We start from the raw sequence: 18,427 nt of genomic DNA, 5'->3' as shown, positions 1-18,427 counted from the left end.
GAGGAAGATTTAGAAGTATAATTGGCTTATTTTGTTCCTTTTTAGTTTTTTTTTTAGTTCAGTGCTAGGTAAAATACATTAGTTTTGGTTACCTGGTATCTACTGAGTTTAGGCTTAAAAATTTATCAGTAGTTTCCATCATGTCACATATCCCTTTTAAGAAAAATTTTGTAATATTCTCAGAATTCTGGGATACAATTCATAGAAGCCATTATCTATTTACATGTACAATTGTTAGAGAAATAAATACAATGGCCTGCATGTTATATAAAGCTAAAATAATAACAAAATAATTTATATTAAAATATGTATTTCAGTACATAAATACATAATAACAATTACATGGAAAAATGAAATGATCAGATGTTTGCACTTTTAAGTAGACTTATGAATATGAGAGCTATAGATTAGTAAGAATATGTTTAATTGTGGATTGTGAGGCAAATATTTCAACTAGTATTCTTGGTGGTGGAGACATGTCTTTTCAAAGTAGTAGGTAACTCTTGGTGAAGTTCCAAAGAAAATACAAAAGCTTTTCTCAATTTATTTGATAGCTAAATGTATATTTCTAGGAAATTTAACTCAAGCTAAAATAGTATAAAACACATGTGTGTTTATACATGAGATAATGTTAGGTCCCAGACTCTGATGGATGACAACAGAAAGTTCACCTGCATATAAATATCCAGTGAAATATTCCGCAGTCATTGGGGACATGGAGCAAGTACTGATTTATAAGACTTTCCAGTGTGGAGCATTCTTTAACCTTGCCAAATAGATTTTAGTAGTTATTTTCTTACTTCCAGTCATTGAATTAACCTAAAAAGTTCCTACGGCTTTCTAATACATCTTTCAACCATGATCTAAATCTTTCAAATGAAAATCACCACTTCTTTAAAACAAATAAGCAGGCAGGTGTGTTGGGGCACAACTGTAATCCTAGTACTTGTGAGGCTGAGACATGAAGATCACAGGTTTGAGGCCAGTCTCAGCAATTTAGTGAGACCCTCAATAACTTGGTGAGACCCTACATCCAAATAAAAGAAAATTAAATAAAAGTTGTGTGTGTAGTTTGGAGGTAGAACTCCACTGAGCTTGATCCTCAGTACCCTCCAACCCCGCAAATAATCATTTTTTATTCTTTATATCTATGATACTGTGTGTAATACCATGTAAAATGAAAATGCATAACAACTGATTTCTTTCTCCAAGGATTTTTTTTTTTTTTTTTTTTTTGGTGGTACTGGTGATGGAACTCTTCTACCTCGGGCTATGCTCCCAGACCTAGTTTATAATTTATTTGAAAACCAGGTCTCTTAAGCCAGGGAGGCTGGCTTCAAACCTGCGCGATCCTCCTGTCTCCGCCTCCCAAGCGTGAGGATTACAAGTATGCGCCACCATGCCTGGCTTCTCCAAGGATTTAATAGCATAAGAAGATGGATCACTAATTAACATGTATGCACATATATAGAATTGAATATATGAATATATATTTAACCAAAATGAATATTTAATATTACAAATCTGTGTTTATTAAAAGAAAAAACCTTTCAGGGAACTCTTCCTGAGAGTCCCCAGAAAGCTCTTGCAGGGGCAGTTTTACCAAGCAAGATGAGAGAATGTACACATAATGACATGGCTCTAGGAAGCTCACGTAACAGGTGAGAAAGCCAAGGAGCAGGACCAGGATGAGTTCCTGCCAGAGAGCAATGGGTAATAAAAATATGTGTTACAATGAGAGTGAGACTCTTATGTCCAAATGGGAAAGAAGTTGGATAATTCATGAACTGAATGTCAGAGTTTTACATGCAAAATATGTGTTTTAAGATAGCTATGTAGTGAGTTTTGAATTTGTTCATAGAAAATTGGAAGGCTGCGAAAAGAAGACTCTTGTGTCTTCAGATGGGATTTTAGAATACTTAGTTGGACCTACCCAGTTAAATATACGAGTAGATCATTACTGTGGTCCATAAATTCATGGCATACATAGACATAGAATTTGATTTGTCAAAATAACAGACATGGCTCTGTTTCTTTTCCTTTGTCTCCTTGCAGGTATGATTTTGTAGAAGTCGAGGAACCCAGTGATGGAACTATATTAGGGCGCTGGTGCGGTTCTGGTGCTGTGCCAGGAAAACAGATTTCAAAAGGAAATCAAATCAGGATAAGATTTGTATCTGATGAATATTTTCCTTCTGAACCTGGATTCTGCATCCACTACAGCATTGTCATGCCAGTAAGTTCCACTTTGAAATCTCCTTATTTAAGTCAACTGTTTACTTGACTTCTCCTTTTAAACATGAGAATCAGAAAACCCCAAATTTTTCTCTAATCTGGATTATTTTTCTCCGTAAATGTTACTGTATTTATCAAAAGCAACTTAAATGTTGTCATTAGCAATTTTAAATGCCTTATCACTGTAATGAAATAAAACATGTGCTTTTGCATTTACATAATTTTAGTATGCCCTTCAGCCTCCAGCTTTCATGGACTTGTATTTCAGTATTAGTGGGAAATTACACAGGGGTTTTCTTTTTTTTAATTTATTTTATTGGTGCACTGTATTCATACATCATAGTGGGATACAAACTTTTGTAGACATACATGCACACATTGCCCAGTCAGCCCCCACCCGATCCCCACCCCATTCACTCCCCATCCCTCCTTCCCATGCTTGGCTTAGTGGTTGACATCTAGTATTATAGCAAATTATCCAAAATTAAAAATGATAATCTCACATAACAGTTTCATTTGTCTGATACCAAGCTTTTGATGACTTGAAGATAACATTTCAATATTTCTTTTTGCTTTCTTTCTTACCAGAGAATTTTTTTTCTATTTTTTTAGGTGAAACTATCATATATTTATATATTTATTTTTCAGAAAAAAATCTATCCTAATATGGAATATGGATTCTAGATACCCAAAACAATCTTGAAAAAGAACAAAGCTAGAAGATATATATTTTCTGATTTCAAACCATATAAAGCTATAATAATTGAAAGAGTGTAGTACTGTTCTAAAGGCAGATATATAAACCATTGGAGTTAAATACAAGCCTAGACCTAAATTCTTCCCTATATTATCAAGTTATTTTTGACAAGGTTTCCACGAACATTTGGTGGTGGAAATAATAATCTTTTAACTGCACGAATAGGGAAGTTTGTTTTATGCATCGCTTTTATCATGTAGAAATCACCATGACATTTTTTTCTCTGTAATTTTTTTTTTAGTTGGAGTCATTACAAAATGTAACATAATTTTAGTTTTCTGGAATTTTGGTGACTCTGCAATATGATACTTTTTGTATCTTACTAAATATTCTTAAGATGTAATTTTGAAGATTACTCACTGTTCTGGTGCTCTTCAAATTCATGTCTAGATCTTAGAATGACAATATTGCAGAGCTATAAAGGCAGCACAGTTTGAGATTAATGCTATCTTTACTAAATATGTGTATTTTGCCCTATGAATCCATGTTTTTACTTTTTTTCTCATTAAAGAGTCATTGTTTCTTCTGTACTCACCAGAAATTATGTTTTGGAATGTGTAGTTTATAAATATGTACCTAACGTTTTCTTTTTATTTTTTCCTAGAGAAAAGAAAACATATTAAGTATTATTTTTCAAATTAATTCATTAGTGAAACATATTTTTAAATGTACTTATCCCAGTTTGCATGTTTATCTAAAGATTTATTCTGCTTAAAAAGTACCATGGCCTTTGTGCCCCCAGAATTGAATTTCCAAAATACTCACTGGAATTTAAAAAATATTTCTACTATTTTGTTTAATTGTAATTGCATATTGCATAGTAATTTTTTTCTTGTATTCTTAAACATTTATATCTATTTGTTGCACTTACTAAAAATATTGAAAACTCTTCCTGTTCTTATCCTGTTTTAAGTATGTAATCCAAACGTTCTTAAAAATTATTACTCTACCTTTTTAATTTAATCAATAATATCACAATTTCAAATAATTTGAATGTTGATATCTTTAATGATTTTGACAGAAAAGTTAGTGATTTAGTAGGCACCCTAATACCACAACATGGTATTGTCTGCATTTATTCCAACACATATTCTTATTGCTATAAAAACACTGCACATTTCCAACAGTTTGTGGAAAAAATTGAAAAATATGAAATCATTATTTAACTTTGAATATTATATTGTTAAGCAGAGTGTTTGCTCTTTAATTTCTCACAGTGAAATACTGCTTAGGTAACTGATTAAATGAAGGACTTTTAGTTATTACTTGGAAATACAGCTAAAAAGATATAGTGAAATGAGAACTGAAGTTTGAGAGTTTTTGTTCATTTAGTAATAGTGAATTCTTCGTTGTGTATGATTGATGATAAAAGAGATAACTATGACAGGTTATAATTTACATCGTGAGTCTTATTTTGTGTGTATGTGTGTATGAATGCGTGTGTGCCACTTGGAATTGAACTCAAAAGCATTCTAACTATAAGCTACACCTACAGCCCTATTGTATTCCTTATTTTGAAACAGGGGCTCACTCTTACTAAGTTGTGGAGGACCTTGCTAAGTTTCTGAGGCTGTGAACCTGCGATCCTCCTATCTCGGGCTCCCAAGTACTGGCATTATAAGCATGCACCCCCATGCCTGGCTGATATATTTTCTCATTTAATTTACAATATTCATATCTGTTTATTTTTTCTATATGAATGAATGATTCTTTATTTTTTTAATTATTATTTTTTCTGTGGTACTGGGAGGGGGAATCCGAGGGGTTTTTCTACCTCTGGGCTATACTCCCAGACCTATTTCTTTTATACTTTATTTGGAAACAGGATCTCACTAAGTTGATGAGAAACTAAGTAGCTGAGGCAAGCTTCAAACCTGTGCGATCCTCTTGTTTCAGCCTCCCAAGCATTGGAATGACAAGTGTGCACCACCACACCCGGCTCTTTTTAAATTATTTTATTGGTGCATTATAGTTATATATCTTAATGGAGTAGAATCAATATTTATTTTGACAATTTTATTATCATAGATTTTCTTTATTTCCATAGTTTTCTTAATGAAAATTAATGCTTTAATATTTTTAAATTTAATAATTTTACCTGTAAATGAACTATTAAATTAAATAATAATTTTATCTATAATTGACACTATTAAAATTAGACAGGATGTATCTCTTTTAAAAATACTATTCATAAGTACTAATATTTTTTCTTGTGGGACAGGGAGTTGAAACCAGGTCCTTATGTATGCTAGGCAAACACTACACTCTACCACTGATCTGTATCCCCTGCAACCTAAGTAATACTTCCATGCTGTGATTATTTGCTTGATTAAAGCCACTAAGAGTCTATTTAACATATTCTTTAGTATCCTGGGTCATAGAATTTAAACTATATATTTTTTTAAATGAGTATGACCTTGGGAGCCATGGTTACAATTTAAAAGTGATATGGTATACACTTGCAGTTTGAGTTATAGCATATGTAAGGTTGTTAATATTTAAATATGGAATGATTAAATATTAGGATAAAATATAAGAGTAGGTTTTATGAGAACAAAGCCCCAAGCCTGGGATAAAGTAAATTTTAAGGAGATAACTTATATTATGAATGAATTACTCTTTGCACATTATATTAATTTAAATGTATATAAATACTATACTGCTGAAGAACAAAACATGAAAGTGAAAATATGCATATACCACTACTGAGGGTTATCTTTTCCTGATTTTATCGCTTCTTGGGTTATCTGGTTGTATAACCCAAAGAGTTGCATGGATTAAATGAAATACATAAAAACAAAGTAGTGTTTATGGCACCTCTGATCTCTGAATATATACTTGAATACTGAGCTGATTGTACACCTCAGTCACCCAGCTTTACTAACGAAGGGTTCACCAACACTTACACTGTTTACCTCCACAGTATATATCACATTTAACAACCTCATAATGCTGTGATGAACCACAAGGATTTACATAAAGTAACTGTCATGCTTCTTGCTAAGAAATGCCTTGGCACTTGGGTTCAACCATTTTCAGAGACATACAGAGACAAATGAGACACTGCAACCAAGGAAGACTGTGGGTCAGGTGTAGGTCACTGTGGTTCCATCATTATAATTAAATTCAGTGCAGTTTTACATGGTTATTGAAATAGTTTGTTAAGTTGTAAATATGGGCTTTGGGGTACTGTTGAAGCATGCTTTGTGTGGCCACTACACTGACATGAACTGGGCTGTAGATAATGGAGATATGTGAGAAATGGCACAAGAGATATTGAAAGTAATCTGACTGCCTTTGGGGAAGCTGTAGGTCCAGGACTGTGAGAATCAAGAGAGCACGAAGGTAGGTCCCACACTGCCTGATTCAACTAACATAGAGATTTGAATTTTGATGACTGCTTTCTGTAGAAAGTATTGCTACATGAACTTTACAGTCTCGCAAGCTTTGCTTCCTTTGTGTTAACATCTACTTTGATAATTGGCCATTTCTTCACCTGCCCTTTGTCATGATCCCATACACCCATCACTCCTTACTTACACACCTGTCTATTCTGTACTTAATAACTGCCTGCAGAGGGGAGAGATTTGATGAGTAAAAATTTGACAAGCGATTTTGCTTTTAAGCCTTGCAGAATGTTTTGAATTATTATTGTATGTTGCTAAATGACATCTCTTCTTCCATGCAACCCCCAACACTTATTAGCAGGACAGCAATCCATCAATCTTATCTGCAAATCACATAAATGAAAGAAAGCCTAAAGGAAGAAAATGTTCCCCTTAGAGAATAGACTTAAAAGTTCTTATGGCATTTGCCCAGGGCAAGTGCCCCTCCAGCCCCTGGTTCCTCTCCCATACTTCTGTTTTTTATTTCTTTCTTGCCATGGGTAAACTTTTGTATTAGTGTACCCAGTTCGCTGCAGGCGATGGTCTCACTGACTGCAAAGCCACCGCTCCAAAAATGGGGCCTTTAGTGCTGCTGACCACATGGCTTCTTAGCTCTGTAATGATAAAATGACATGAACTGCAGGTCTTTAGTAGATTCTTAGCTGCCTTCATTGGGGCCTCTGAGTGCCTTGCACAATGCCATATCCATCACAGCAGCTCTTTGAGATTTCATAGAAATTCAGCCATTTCCTCGTAGAGTTGTCTAAAACCCAATGCAATTATACTAACTTATCACTGACCACATATGACCTTTATTGATGCTACAAGGTACAGAGGATTAATAACCAGGAATCTGTTCACTCACAATAGTGATACCAAGTACTTCCTGGTTCTTACATATTGGCCTATGTTACCAAGAATGCATTCTTGCTCCACTAAAGTAATTGCACTTGGTGTCTTTGTTTATTTATTTGTCTGTTTGGTTTGTTGGTTAGTTGATGCAGAGGGGATTGAGTAAGAACATTAATGAAACATCTCTATAGCTAAGAACTTAGTGCACGCTATTTTATATAATTAGTGTATATAACCAGCCTTACCTGTTTTTTATAATCTACCCAATCAATATTTTGCATCAATTCATATACATTTGAAATTTCAAGTCAAATCACATATTTTTCCTAGGACAAATAACAGAGAAAGTTCATTTAAAGGTTCTCTATACTTTATAAGTTAAGTGATGACTACCTTCTTTGGGGTCATGGATGGATCTCTAATCTGGCTGACCTTTAGTTCTCTGTGACTCTGATTCCCCTGTGTCTTAGAGGCAGTTTTAATATACTTGTTAATATTTTCACAGTTTTTGTCATACAGCTTTCTACTAAAAATTGTGTTCACTCTTAGAAGATGATTTACCCACTCTCCTTTTTTCTCAATGTAATGAGCATATAGCTAAATAAGGGATGATATATTAATTTGAATAAAATAGTACTGATCTAATATTTAAGAATTTTGCACTTATATAAATACATACGTTTTCTTTTATGAAGTTATGATTTCAGTCTCTTCTTTCTCATTCTCAGATACCTAAAAACATGAAGTTTGTTTCTTCATTTTACTATGCTAAGTTGGTATTCGAGTCTATGTTTTAAAAACAGTTTGCCTGAGGTTGTAGCTACTTATAGCTTTAAAAAATATTGGTAGATTTTCTATATAAGTTTAAAATGTTAGTATTTTAGTGCTATTTCAGAGAATTATTTATGGAAATATTATTTCCCATTAATAAATAATAAAAAATAAATCTCTGTAAATTAATACCAAATGATGTATACTAAGCTTTTATCATTGTGCTTAAGGAGTTAATAATGTCTTTGATTTTTTTTCTTCTTGTTGAAGGAGAAGGAAAAAAAAAGGTCTGGTAGATTAGCAGTGAGAGATTGTTTCAGAAGAAATGAAGCAAAACTGAAATAAAACAGTGCAAGATTGTTTCTGTTCAGAGGCCACACACATTGAGAGTCCAGACACATTTCAGATCTCTTAGAAAGAAAAGAAAATTTTTTGTTTAATTTTGGAGTCATTTATAATAGATTATATATGTTTTACTTTGAGTACTGTAGCATAAGCACCATTATTTAAAATGTTAAGAGACCTACAAAGGCTGAAAATAACATCTTTTCTTTTAGTGTCAAAAGATCTTATGAAAAGTTTCATTTCTCAGCCTGAAATTAAATATAGCACATATTTTTGTAAGAAAATATCTTCCAATAACCATACCCATCTTTAAAATAAAATGTACAAATTCAACACTAAACCTTTTTAGTGTTTTTTCTTAATATATAGAACTATTTTTTAATGTAATACTTATAATATATATTTTAAATTCTATGGGATTTGAGGATTTTTTTCTTCCTCTCTTCTGGTTAATATTAAAATGATAGAGCCACCACTATTTTTTTTCTAAAGAGTTTTGCCAATTGTTATATTTAAGTTTTATTTTAAAGTTACTAATATTTACATTTTATTTACTTTCTTTTTCTGGTTAAGGAATACATTAAGGGAAGTAGTTATTGTCTTCAGCATACCAACTGATTTCCTTTTACTTTCACTCTTTTTTTTTTATTGCCTGAAGGGGTGAGATTGGGAAGGGTTGAAAAAAACAGCTAAACAGGACTTTTATTCACAGCATCTACTGAAACTCGTCTTTCTTTATATTCACATCAAATTGGTATTGTTATTTTATAATATTACATTAAAAATAAGTATAATCAGTGACAATTTTGTGGATTTGTTTGTAATTTCTGTTAGCAAGGTTATACCAAAAGATAAAATAGTAACATAGAAGAGTATAATATTACACCCTATAGCACAATACTATTGTGTGTAAGCCACATTATCACCCAGTGAGGTGTTTCCTTCACAGTGATTCTTAAGTGACTTGTCCAGAGTTGATCAGTGCACTGGCCATTGTGCATGGTCTGTGGGGAGGGGTTAGAAGGACACTTGATGCCTGAGGTGCCATTAAGGAATGCATGACTGATTGCCAAAGTAGTTATTAATTATGCAGGATACAGAGAACAAAGCAACTCAGTCAATACTGAAGTTGGGGGAAAAAAGGAGGGAGGAACTTTTTTTTTCATTCCTTCTGACATATGCCAGTAGATTATTTCATTCTTAATAACATGTAAAGAAAAGTTTTAACTGACGGCCAAATTTGCTTTTATGTTCAGGTTAAGAAAAAGTCCAACCAACTCACAAACAAGGCTTCAAATTTAGTGTTTACTTTCTTCCTTAGGGGGGGGGGAATTGCTTTTCCTAGAATAGAATTACTTAGAGCCGTATTATAGCACTAATCTTATTGGGAAACCATTGGTGACAAAACATGTTCCAGATTTTTAAAAATTTTAAATCATCATAACAATCGCACTTCATTTCCAGTTTGTTATATTTAGCTAATTTAACACCAAGAACAATTATTTGAAAATTTCTTTAAAAATAATTTTTATTTATGTTTAGAAGACAGAGTTAACAGATAATTTGGGTCTTAGAATTTTTGTAGTATTTAAAGAATAGAAAGAGTATTTAAGTATTGTATAGCTATACTTTAGTCTGAAGCACTTGTTGAATGATTAGACTTTTATTAAAATATACAGTGTACTTGTATATTTATGCTGGGAGTCATGAGATGACAGTATTTTATTTTATCAAGGAAATTATACAATTGCTGCAGAGACTAAACCCTTACTTGGCTAAGAGCCCTTTAATATATTTTTCAACCCAACTTCTATCCCATAGGAATAGTGCCTCTTTCATATGAAGATCATGTCTCTCCCATTTCTACTTACTCCTTTTATTCAAATTAGTTCCTTGCTATGTAAAAATTCCTTGCTTTTTAAAAATTTCACAGATGGTATGATTTGTATTTATAAAGCAAAAGGAGGCAAAAGGCAGATAGACCTTTTCAAGTTGTTTTACAAAGGAGCTGCAAGCAAAATTTGGGACTACCTGAAAACTTGTTTTTTTTTTTTAATTCATATTTTGTATCTAAAGCCACAAATATTTAAAAGTTTAGAGTTCATATAGCAACCAAACCAGATAGTGAATTATTATCTAAAAATAAGTTTGATACAAATTTAAAATAGAGATTAAATAGTTTTTTCATATCCCCATCTATTTTTCACATTAATTCTTTCAATGAACATTTATTGAGAAATATCTAATGTGATTTTTAAGAAAATTAAAAAATGAGTGTGGGTTTATGGTAAGTTATCTTGTTTTGGAGAAAAAATTTACCTATATAAGTAAAGTATGTGAATAAGTGTCATAAAGTGATTTGGAAATATTGTGAGAAAGAAGAAAGGTAAATATTGAGAGCAGAATAATATTATAACCCTTAAAAAATCCTGGGAGTTATCCAATATAAATTTGACATGAGATATAAAAATATCTCAAGAACTTATTTAGTATGCAATTGTCACATGTAGGAACTTATGATTCTTTGGTCTACAGTAATACCCATTTATCTACATTTTCATCAGACAGCTTAGAGATTTTGATACAAAAAATTCTCCACATTGGTTATTTTATTCTTAGGGGAAAGAGTGACCATTGTTCTAAAATATAAATTGAATAGGATTTATGCAGTGAGTTTTATTAAAAAATTTCAGAGAAATATTTTTATATCCAGCAAACATTAATATTTTATAAGCAGATTAGAAACTCTATGTACATAGGCAGTGGATAACATAGTCATGTGGTCCTTCTTTATTTTGTTAAAGTAGCAGAAAGGGTAGGGCTTCACCATAGAACTAGATGAATATATTTCAGTTATAGCACTTTTATGTATTATATCAACTTTTCTAAGCTCTATACTAAAGACTCTCAGTTTTGTTGACTCTCAACTTTGCATATCTATTACCCATGGAATGATGGTAGATTGTTCCTGTGTTCTTTTAGTTCAATATTCAACTCATTTGTTAATTAAGAGATAACACAGTTCCATCATCTAGGCCCGATTCTAGAATAGGTATTCTTCCATTCTATAATGCGAAGACATTATTACTAAAACAAGACTTTTTATTGATTCATTGTAGTCGCACATCTTAATGAAGTACAAGATGGTAGAGACATATATGTACACATCACTTATTTAGTGCTTCCCCAATTCCCTCCTTCTCATGTTTGACTCAGGGATTGAATTTGACTATTTGCAAATGTACATCCCTCCCTTATCCTCCTCAATTAGGTTGCCTTATTTGCAACCTAGGGTTTCTCTTTCTCCTCTTATGACCTCTTGCTCCCTAGCTTTTGCATATTAGGAAGAGCATCTGATTTTTACTTTTTTCTGACTGACTAATTTCACTTAGCATAATGTTCTCCAGTTCCATCCATTTCCCTGCAAATGATGTAGTTTTGTTCTTTTTTATGACTGAGTAAAATATCATTGTGTACATATCCCACGGTTTTGTAATTGATTCATCTGTTGATGGGCATCTTGGCTGGTTCCATAGTTTGACAATTGTGAATTGTGCAGCTCTGAAAATAGGTATGCATGCATTAGTTAGGAAACTATCAAGAACCTCAATAGAGAGCCACAGAATGGGAGAAACTTTTTGCCAACTCTTCATTCGATAGAGAACTAATATCTAGAACAGAGAAGTCAAGAAATTTACAACTAAGAAAACAAATATCCCGGTCAAAAAAATAGGCAAATGAACTGAATTTCTTCTTCACAAAAGACGAAATTCAAATGGCCAATAAATGTATGAAAAATGTTCAACATTATTAGCAACCAGAGAGATGCAAATCAAAACTGCCCTAAAACAAGACATTTTTAACCATCAAGAAATACTCTTTTGTTTCCTTATACTTTGTTTTTGTTTAATCTTTGTCTCAGTTAATCTTCCACCTCTCATTACTCCCATGTTCTATTATATCCCAGTTATATCATACCCCAAATCATTGTGTACCTTGTGGTGACCAAGTGATAGATTTTTACAGCCAAGTTATGATGTATAGTGGGACTCATTTCACTTCCTGCCCTTTTAAGCTTTTCTTAAGAGTTACTTGTTACTTTTCTGAGTTGTTATATTTACCATTGATTCATCCCCAAATAATTCCTCAAGGTTTTTCCTTGTATAAACCTTTTCTTAAGACAATTTGACATGTTAGGTTTTATAACAATTTTTAATTCTATAAAAATCTTTGCTGGAACAATCTGGCTCACTCCAGTCTGGTTGCCTTTGAGAGCTGAGCACAGCTTTCATCCTTAGATCTCCCTCATCATTACCCTGAGCATTTCCATTGCCTTGTCTTGCCTTAGATTCCTGTTTGCTTGGTCTATTGACTTCCTCTCTCTTAGTTTATCTCCTTATTTGGAAGGGTGTACAACTTCCATAAGTTTACTGAGAAAATTGAGCATAAGAGATAAAAATTTTTGTGACATTAAGCGTGACTAAAAATGACTCTCTTTAATCCCTCAAACTTAAAGTCTAAAATTCAGGTTGGCCACTTACAAGCTGACTAGATTTTCTTCGCCCAAAGTAATAAGGTCTCAGCATTAAATGCAAAATTTTCTATGTAAAATTCTCTCTTTGCATTGTAAGAGTACCATCACTACTCCTAACTGTGCTTGTATTTCCCATTACACAAATTTTTGTTCTGTTCTATTTCGTTTTCTGCTGAAAAAGGAGATAGCCCTTTCATTAACAGATTGTCAACCAGCTCTCATGTTTTTAACCTCACCATCATTCTCATTTTTTATATTTTTTTATCTTATTTGGATCATATTGAAAATGGCACACATTCAGACTGTGCTTGGTGTCCCTCCCCCGACCACTTCCCCTTCCCCACTCCCAACAATGAGTGACCAGGTTAGCCATGCTACATTTTACACTTATTCGAATGTAGCTCTTCCATTAATCAACCTCAGTCTTGTCTCCTACCCTTCCATTTCAGCTTTGCTGAGCTTTCTTCTCCATTGTCTGGAGTCCCTCTGGTAACCCTAATACTTCCTAGTTTGGGCATATTGGAGAAAATTTATGTCCCTTTTCTGTCTATGTTTGGCTGATCTCACTTAACATAATGTTCTCCAGGTCTTTTCATCTTTTTGTGAATGACATGATTTTGTTCTTCTCTATAGCTAAATATAATTCCATTGTGTGCATTTCCCAAAATTTTGCAATCCATTCATCTGTTGATGAAGACCTACGTTTGTTCCATATTTTGGCTATTACAATTGTGCTACTATGAACATGGATATGCATATGTTGCTGTAGTTCTCTGATTTTAACCCCTTTGGAAAGATACCCAGGAGTGGTATAACCAGATAATATGGTGGATCCATTCTGAGTTTTCTAAGGAATCTCCACACTGATCTCCATAGTGGCTGAACTACTTTGCATTCCCATCAACAGTGTAATTCTCACTTCTTACCTACCTAGAAATGTTGCTCATTTCTGAGCTTCAGGCTGTTCTGTGTGCATCAGATTTTTCATGGCTCTATTTTTTCAGGTCCACCAACTCAATGACAGCACAGCCACCTCGTTCTTAGTTTCCAGTATTCCCAAATTCTGCTGCTGTTGGCTCCTTTCCAATTGTATTTTACTTTAAAGGATTCTATTGTAAAAATATCTTTAGAATAAAAAATTCCAGGGAAAACAGAGCTACAGTCAGCATCTTTTCATCCTTGTTTCCTTATTTATAGAATGTATTTATTGATGTCCTTCTTACAGATTAATATTATATCTGGTTGACAAAACATTCTGAAATTGCACAAATACATCAAGGACTTAGTGCATGAAGGTGTCATGGCTTTGTAATAAAAAGAACAACTTTCAGTTATCCTCCCATGCCAGGATGCCCTGTCTCATGTCCCTGGAACACAGGTACTATCTGTGCCTTGGCACTACCACTGCCGATAGGTGAGATTTTGTTGAAGTGTGAATGAAAGCTATCATAGGAGTATCTGGCTTAACTGTTCTTGTACTTTTTCACTGGAAGTAATTTTTTAGGTGGAAAAATACGTCTATCCTCTCTTACCTTCAAAGACTCTATGAATTATCTTAAGTGCATCCAAGGTAGGTTACTTAAAAATCTGAAGGATGATAATAAAAACTTTATTTTCCTTATGGAAGAATAAGAAGAAAGACATTCAAGTGGCAGTGATCTATCTGAGGAATTGGAAATAATTGTGCAAGGCTCCAAATCAGTCTTTGAATTTTCTAATACCTCCTCTGAAATCGCACTTTTAAATTTTTATAACATCATTAAAGAGAAATTACTTTTCCTTGTGGAATAACATTCTGTTAGGTTAAAAAAGGGCAGTTTCCTGCAAGGTATAAGTTAATGAAATAGCATTAAGTGTAATTAGTTGTTTTAGAGAAAGAAATATGCAAGATACTGAAAGTGTTAGAGAAACAGTGCATGACAAAACTTGACTTCAAATACCTGAATGAGGAGGTATTAAGATACATGACACGTCCTTTGGATAGATTCTTTAGAAGTCATCTCAAACATTCTGACACAAATATTTTTCTTCCTTTGTGGAATAAGATGAGTGGTACTCTGTGGTATTCTAATCCCATTACTGATAAAAGTAATAAAAGAACTCCCAAATCTATGAGGGCACAGTGTTTTCTTTTACTTGAAGACAGGGGGATCCCTTTCAGACTTGGTATTCTTCGGGGCCCCAATTTATCTTTGAATCGAAGCATTGTATACCACTTTATAGTCACTTAGAACACAAAAAATATAGTATTTTGTGGCTAAATATTATTTAGGTCACAACATTTTTGTATTTGTAACAGTACAAATTGGAAGATATACTTCATACTGCATATTTAAGATGGCTTCCCAGAACTTTGTGGATCATGGTTTTTATTTATCTGCAGCTTATGTTTTCTTTTTTAGTAGAATTCCTAATTACACAAAAGAGCTTCCTTTGCTTTCTGCTGTTCCATCTGTCTTGCCACAATCTATTTGGCATTAATAGCATGGCACAATTCCATGTAACTGAGCAATTGAGGAATCTTAACTCTTTAAAAGGTCTTTTGATATGATCTAAGTTTTTTTTCCATTGTGAAATCTTTTGCATCTGATTTTTTACTTCTTATATCACAAATCTGTGGCAAGATTTTAAAGAAAGAATTTATTTGACTTAGAGCTAAATGTAATTTTGTGTTTGAATTATAAATTTGTATTAGATTAAGAACTCCCATAACCTATACATATAAGTAACGATAGTACTATATATACCATTTCTTCAACACTTACTGGGTTCTTACTGAGTCATCTCAGTTTATCCAATAATTCCATGAGAAATCATTCCAATTTTATCTAGAAAGAAGTGTGCTCAGAGAGAATTAATTTGGCCATGGTTCAAGTAAAAAAAAAAAAAAAAAAAAAAAGGTAAAAATCCATAATTTTTTGAGGCTTTATTTTGAAATAATTGTTAAGTTGACTCACATTGAATTTAAGATTGAATTTAAATTTCAATCTTTTCCTGGGCTAGCAAATTTTGTGCGATAATCTTGTGCTGATGGACAATTCAATGAACCATGGCTCCCAACCAGCCCTAGACGGTAAGATGAATAGCCAGAACTCTACAGTGGACTGTGCTGCTCACTTACAATTTTTCAGTCATTTTGAATTTTTTTTAAATTTTATTGCATTGTAGTCATATATCTTAATGGGGTACAAGCTGATAGAGACATACATACGCAGCATTTATTTAGTGCTTCCCCAATTCCCACCCCATTCCTGCACCCTCCCTTTTTCTCATTTTTGCTTAGTGATTAATTTTGATATGTTTATGAATGCACATCATGTACATTAGGGAATTTCTCTCTTATCCACTCATATCATTCTCAGGTTGCCTTATTGCCCATCTGTGGTTTCTCCTTTGTCTAGAGTTCCTTTTATGGCCCCTTTGTTCCATAGTTACTGCATATTAGGGAGAACATCTGATTTTTTACTTTTTTTGACTTACTAATCTCACTTAGCATAATGTTCACCACTTCCATCCATTTTCCTGCAAATGACTTAATTTTGTTCTTCCTTATATCTAAGTAAAATTCCAATGCATTGTTTCACTTTGAACATTTTTTATTTCTAACTGGCTTTTCAAAATGTAACTATCAAAAATTAGGAAACATCTATATTGTCTGTCACATCTTGAAAACTGACATTAATAAAATCCACACATCTCAGTGAGAAATCTTAAATAACCAAAAATAGAAACACCACAGATGGTAAGTCATGAAAAGTATTATATGAAACATTTTTTTCAAAACGAAGAGTTGAAAAATAACTGATTAGCATTTAGTTTTAAAAGTAGCTCAGTCTAGAATAACAAGAGACAGTAGATGTTTGGGACCATCAAGTGGCTTCAGAAAATTAACTTAGGACAGGAGAGAAACTTGTATTCTGAATTTAGTGGTTTCACAATTTTCTTCATCTAGAACTCTGCGGTGTGGTACAGAATCATTATGGCAGCTTAAAGTAGACCATCTACCATAGATTAAAGTTTACAAAATCAAAAATAATACCACAAATCACTCCTCTCGATATGGATTCAAAGTGAATGTGTGAAACATAAATAGTCACTATAAATAAATCCATGAATAAGGCTTTGCTTCCTCCTTGACAGAGATTAATGAAGTTTTAGGATGCTAGGAGCTCAAGATATAATCTATAACTTTAAACTGATGTCAAGATTCAGAACTGATTGCTTTAAAAGCCCTTCATTTCTCCAGAATAGATTGATGACTTCAGTGCTACTAAATCATTTCTCATGCATAATTTGTATAATTTGGTTCCAACAGGTATGGTATGCAGCAGTATTTACATATTAAGTGTCACTGTATAATATGTAAAAGACAAACTATTCTACAAGCAAAAGACAGTTTTCTATGATATTTTTAAGTATTTCTTTTTTAAATGTTATTGATACATTGTAATTATACTATTGCACCAACCTAGGTGTCTGTCCACAGATTAATGGATAAGAAAAATGTGGTATATATACACACAATGAAGTTTGTCTCAGCAAAAAAAAATGAACAAAATTATGTCATATGTTGGAATATGGATGGAACTTGAGAACATTAGCCAAATATATCGGCCAGTCTCAGAAAGTCAAGAGTCTTATGTTTTTCCTCTTATGTGAAAGAGAAAATAGCAAAGAAAGGGAACTTCAGATAAAAGAGGTCAGTGTATTTCCTGCTTTAGAATTCAATGAAAGACAGCTCAGAAACACATTTGGGGCTGTCAGCTGGTCTATTGCATCATTTGCATCGTGCAAGTGGAGAATTACAAAAGTGAGACACATATTCATAAACATTTCATCTTAATTTTTCTCCTTTTCATTTAGGGCCAAGACCTTTATTTTTTTTTTTAAAGAGTGGGATTTGATGATTAAAAATCTGATGATTCTTCCACAAATCACAACCTTAATGTCTCATCTATGGTTTTCAGTTTGGCTTTCTTTAAATAAAAATGAGAACTCAAAGATGCAGTTTTTTTATTTTATTTTATTTTTTAGTGGTACTGGGGGTGGAACCCAGAGGCTTTCTACCTCCGGGCCATACTTCCAGACCTTTTTTATATTTTATTTGGAAACAGTATCTCACTAAGTTGCTGAGAGCCTCACTAAGTAGCTGAGGCTGGCTTTGAACCTGTGTGATCCTCCTGTCTCAGCCTCCCAAGCGCGGGGATTACAAGCGTGCACCACCATGCCCAGCTCAAAGATATGTTTTAAAGCAGGGAAAGAATGGAATTTCTTTAGGACTTTATGAGACTTTCCTCCTAGGTTTTACAGTTACCTTGTTCGTCACTACTTTAACCATAATTTTGTTATAGGAACTCACTTTCTATGGAATTCTTTCAAAACATTCATCTGTTTTTAAAGAGGTAAAAACATTTATTGGGCTGTGTACTATTTAAGTCGATTAATAATTATAATAGCAAGGCTACTGATATAAACACTTTGAGGAGGAAACGCAACTATTCCTTGGTAAGTATAGTCTTCAGCTGGAAAGGGAAGCAGAGGGGTGTG

The 18,427-nt window shown here is 33.1% G+C and overlaps 1 protein-coding gene across 1 annotated transcript in view; it reads left to right on the top strand.

Moving 5' to 3' along the window:
- PDGFC (platelet derived growth factor C) overlaps positions 1-18,427 on the top strand; it is a gene marked incomplete at both ends in the record, with an annotated part of 207,419 nt that overhangs the window by 159,591 nt on the left and 29,401 nt on the right. Inside the window, one exon of the mRNA XM_080697941.1 lies at positions 2,056-2,236. Coding sequence (XP_080554067.1) covers positions 2,056-2,236 — 181 coding nt within the window. The remainder of the gene's footprint in view (positions 1-2,055; positions 2,237-18,427) is intronic.

Source organism: Muscardinus avellanarius (assembly GCF_963383645.1).
Source record: "Muscardinus avellanarius genome assembly, chromosome: 6".
Taxonomy (NCBI): domain Eukaryota; kingdom Metazoa; phylum Chordata; class Mammalia; order Rodentia; family Gliridae; genus Muscardinus; species Muscardinus avellanarius.
Note: the sequence above shows the minus strand (reverse complement) of the source record. Positions and strands in the feature narration are given on the sequence as shown.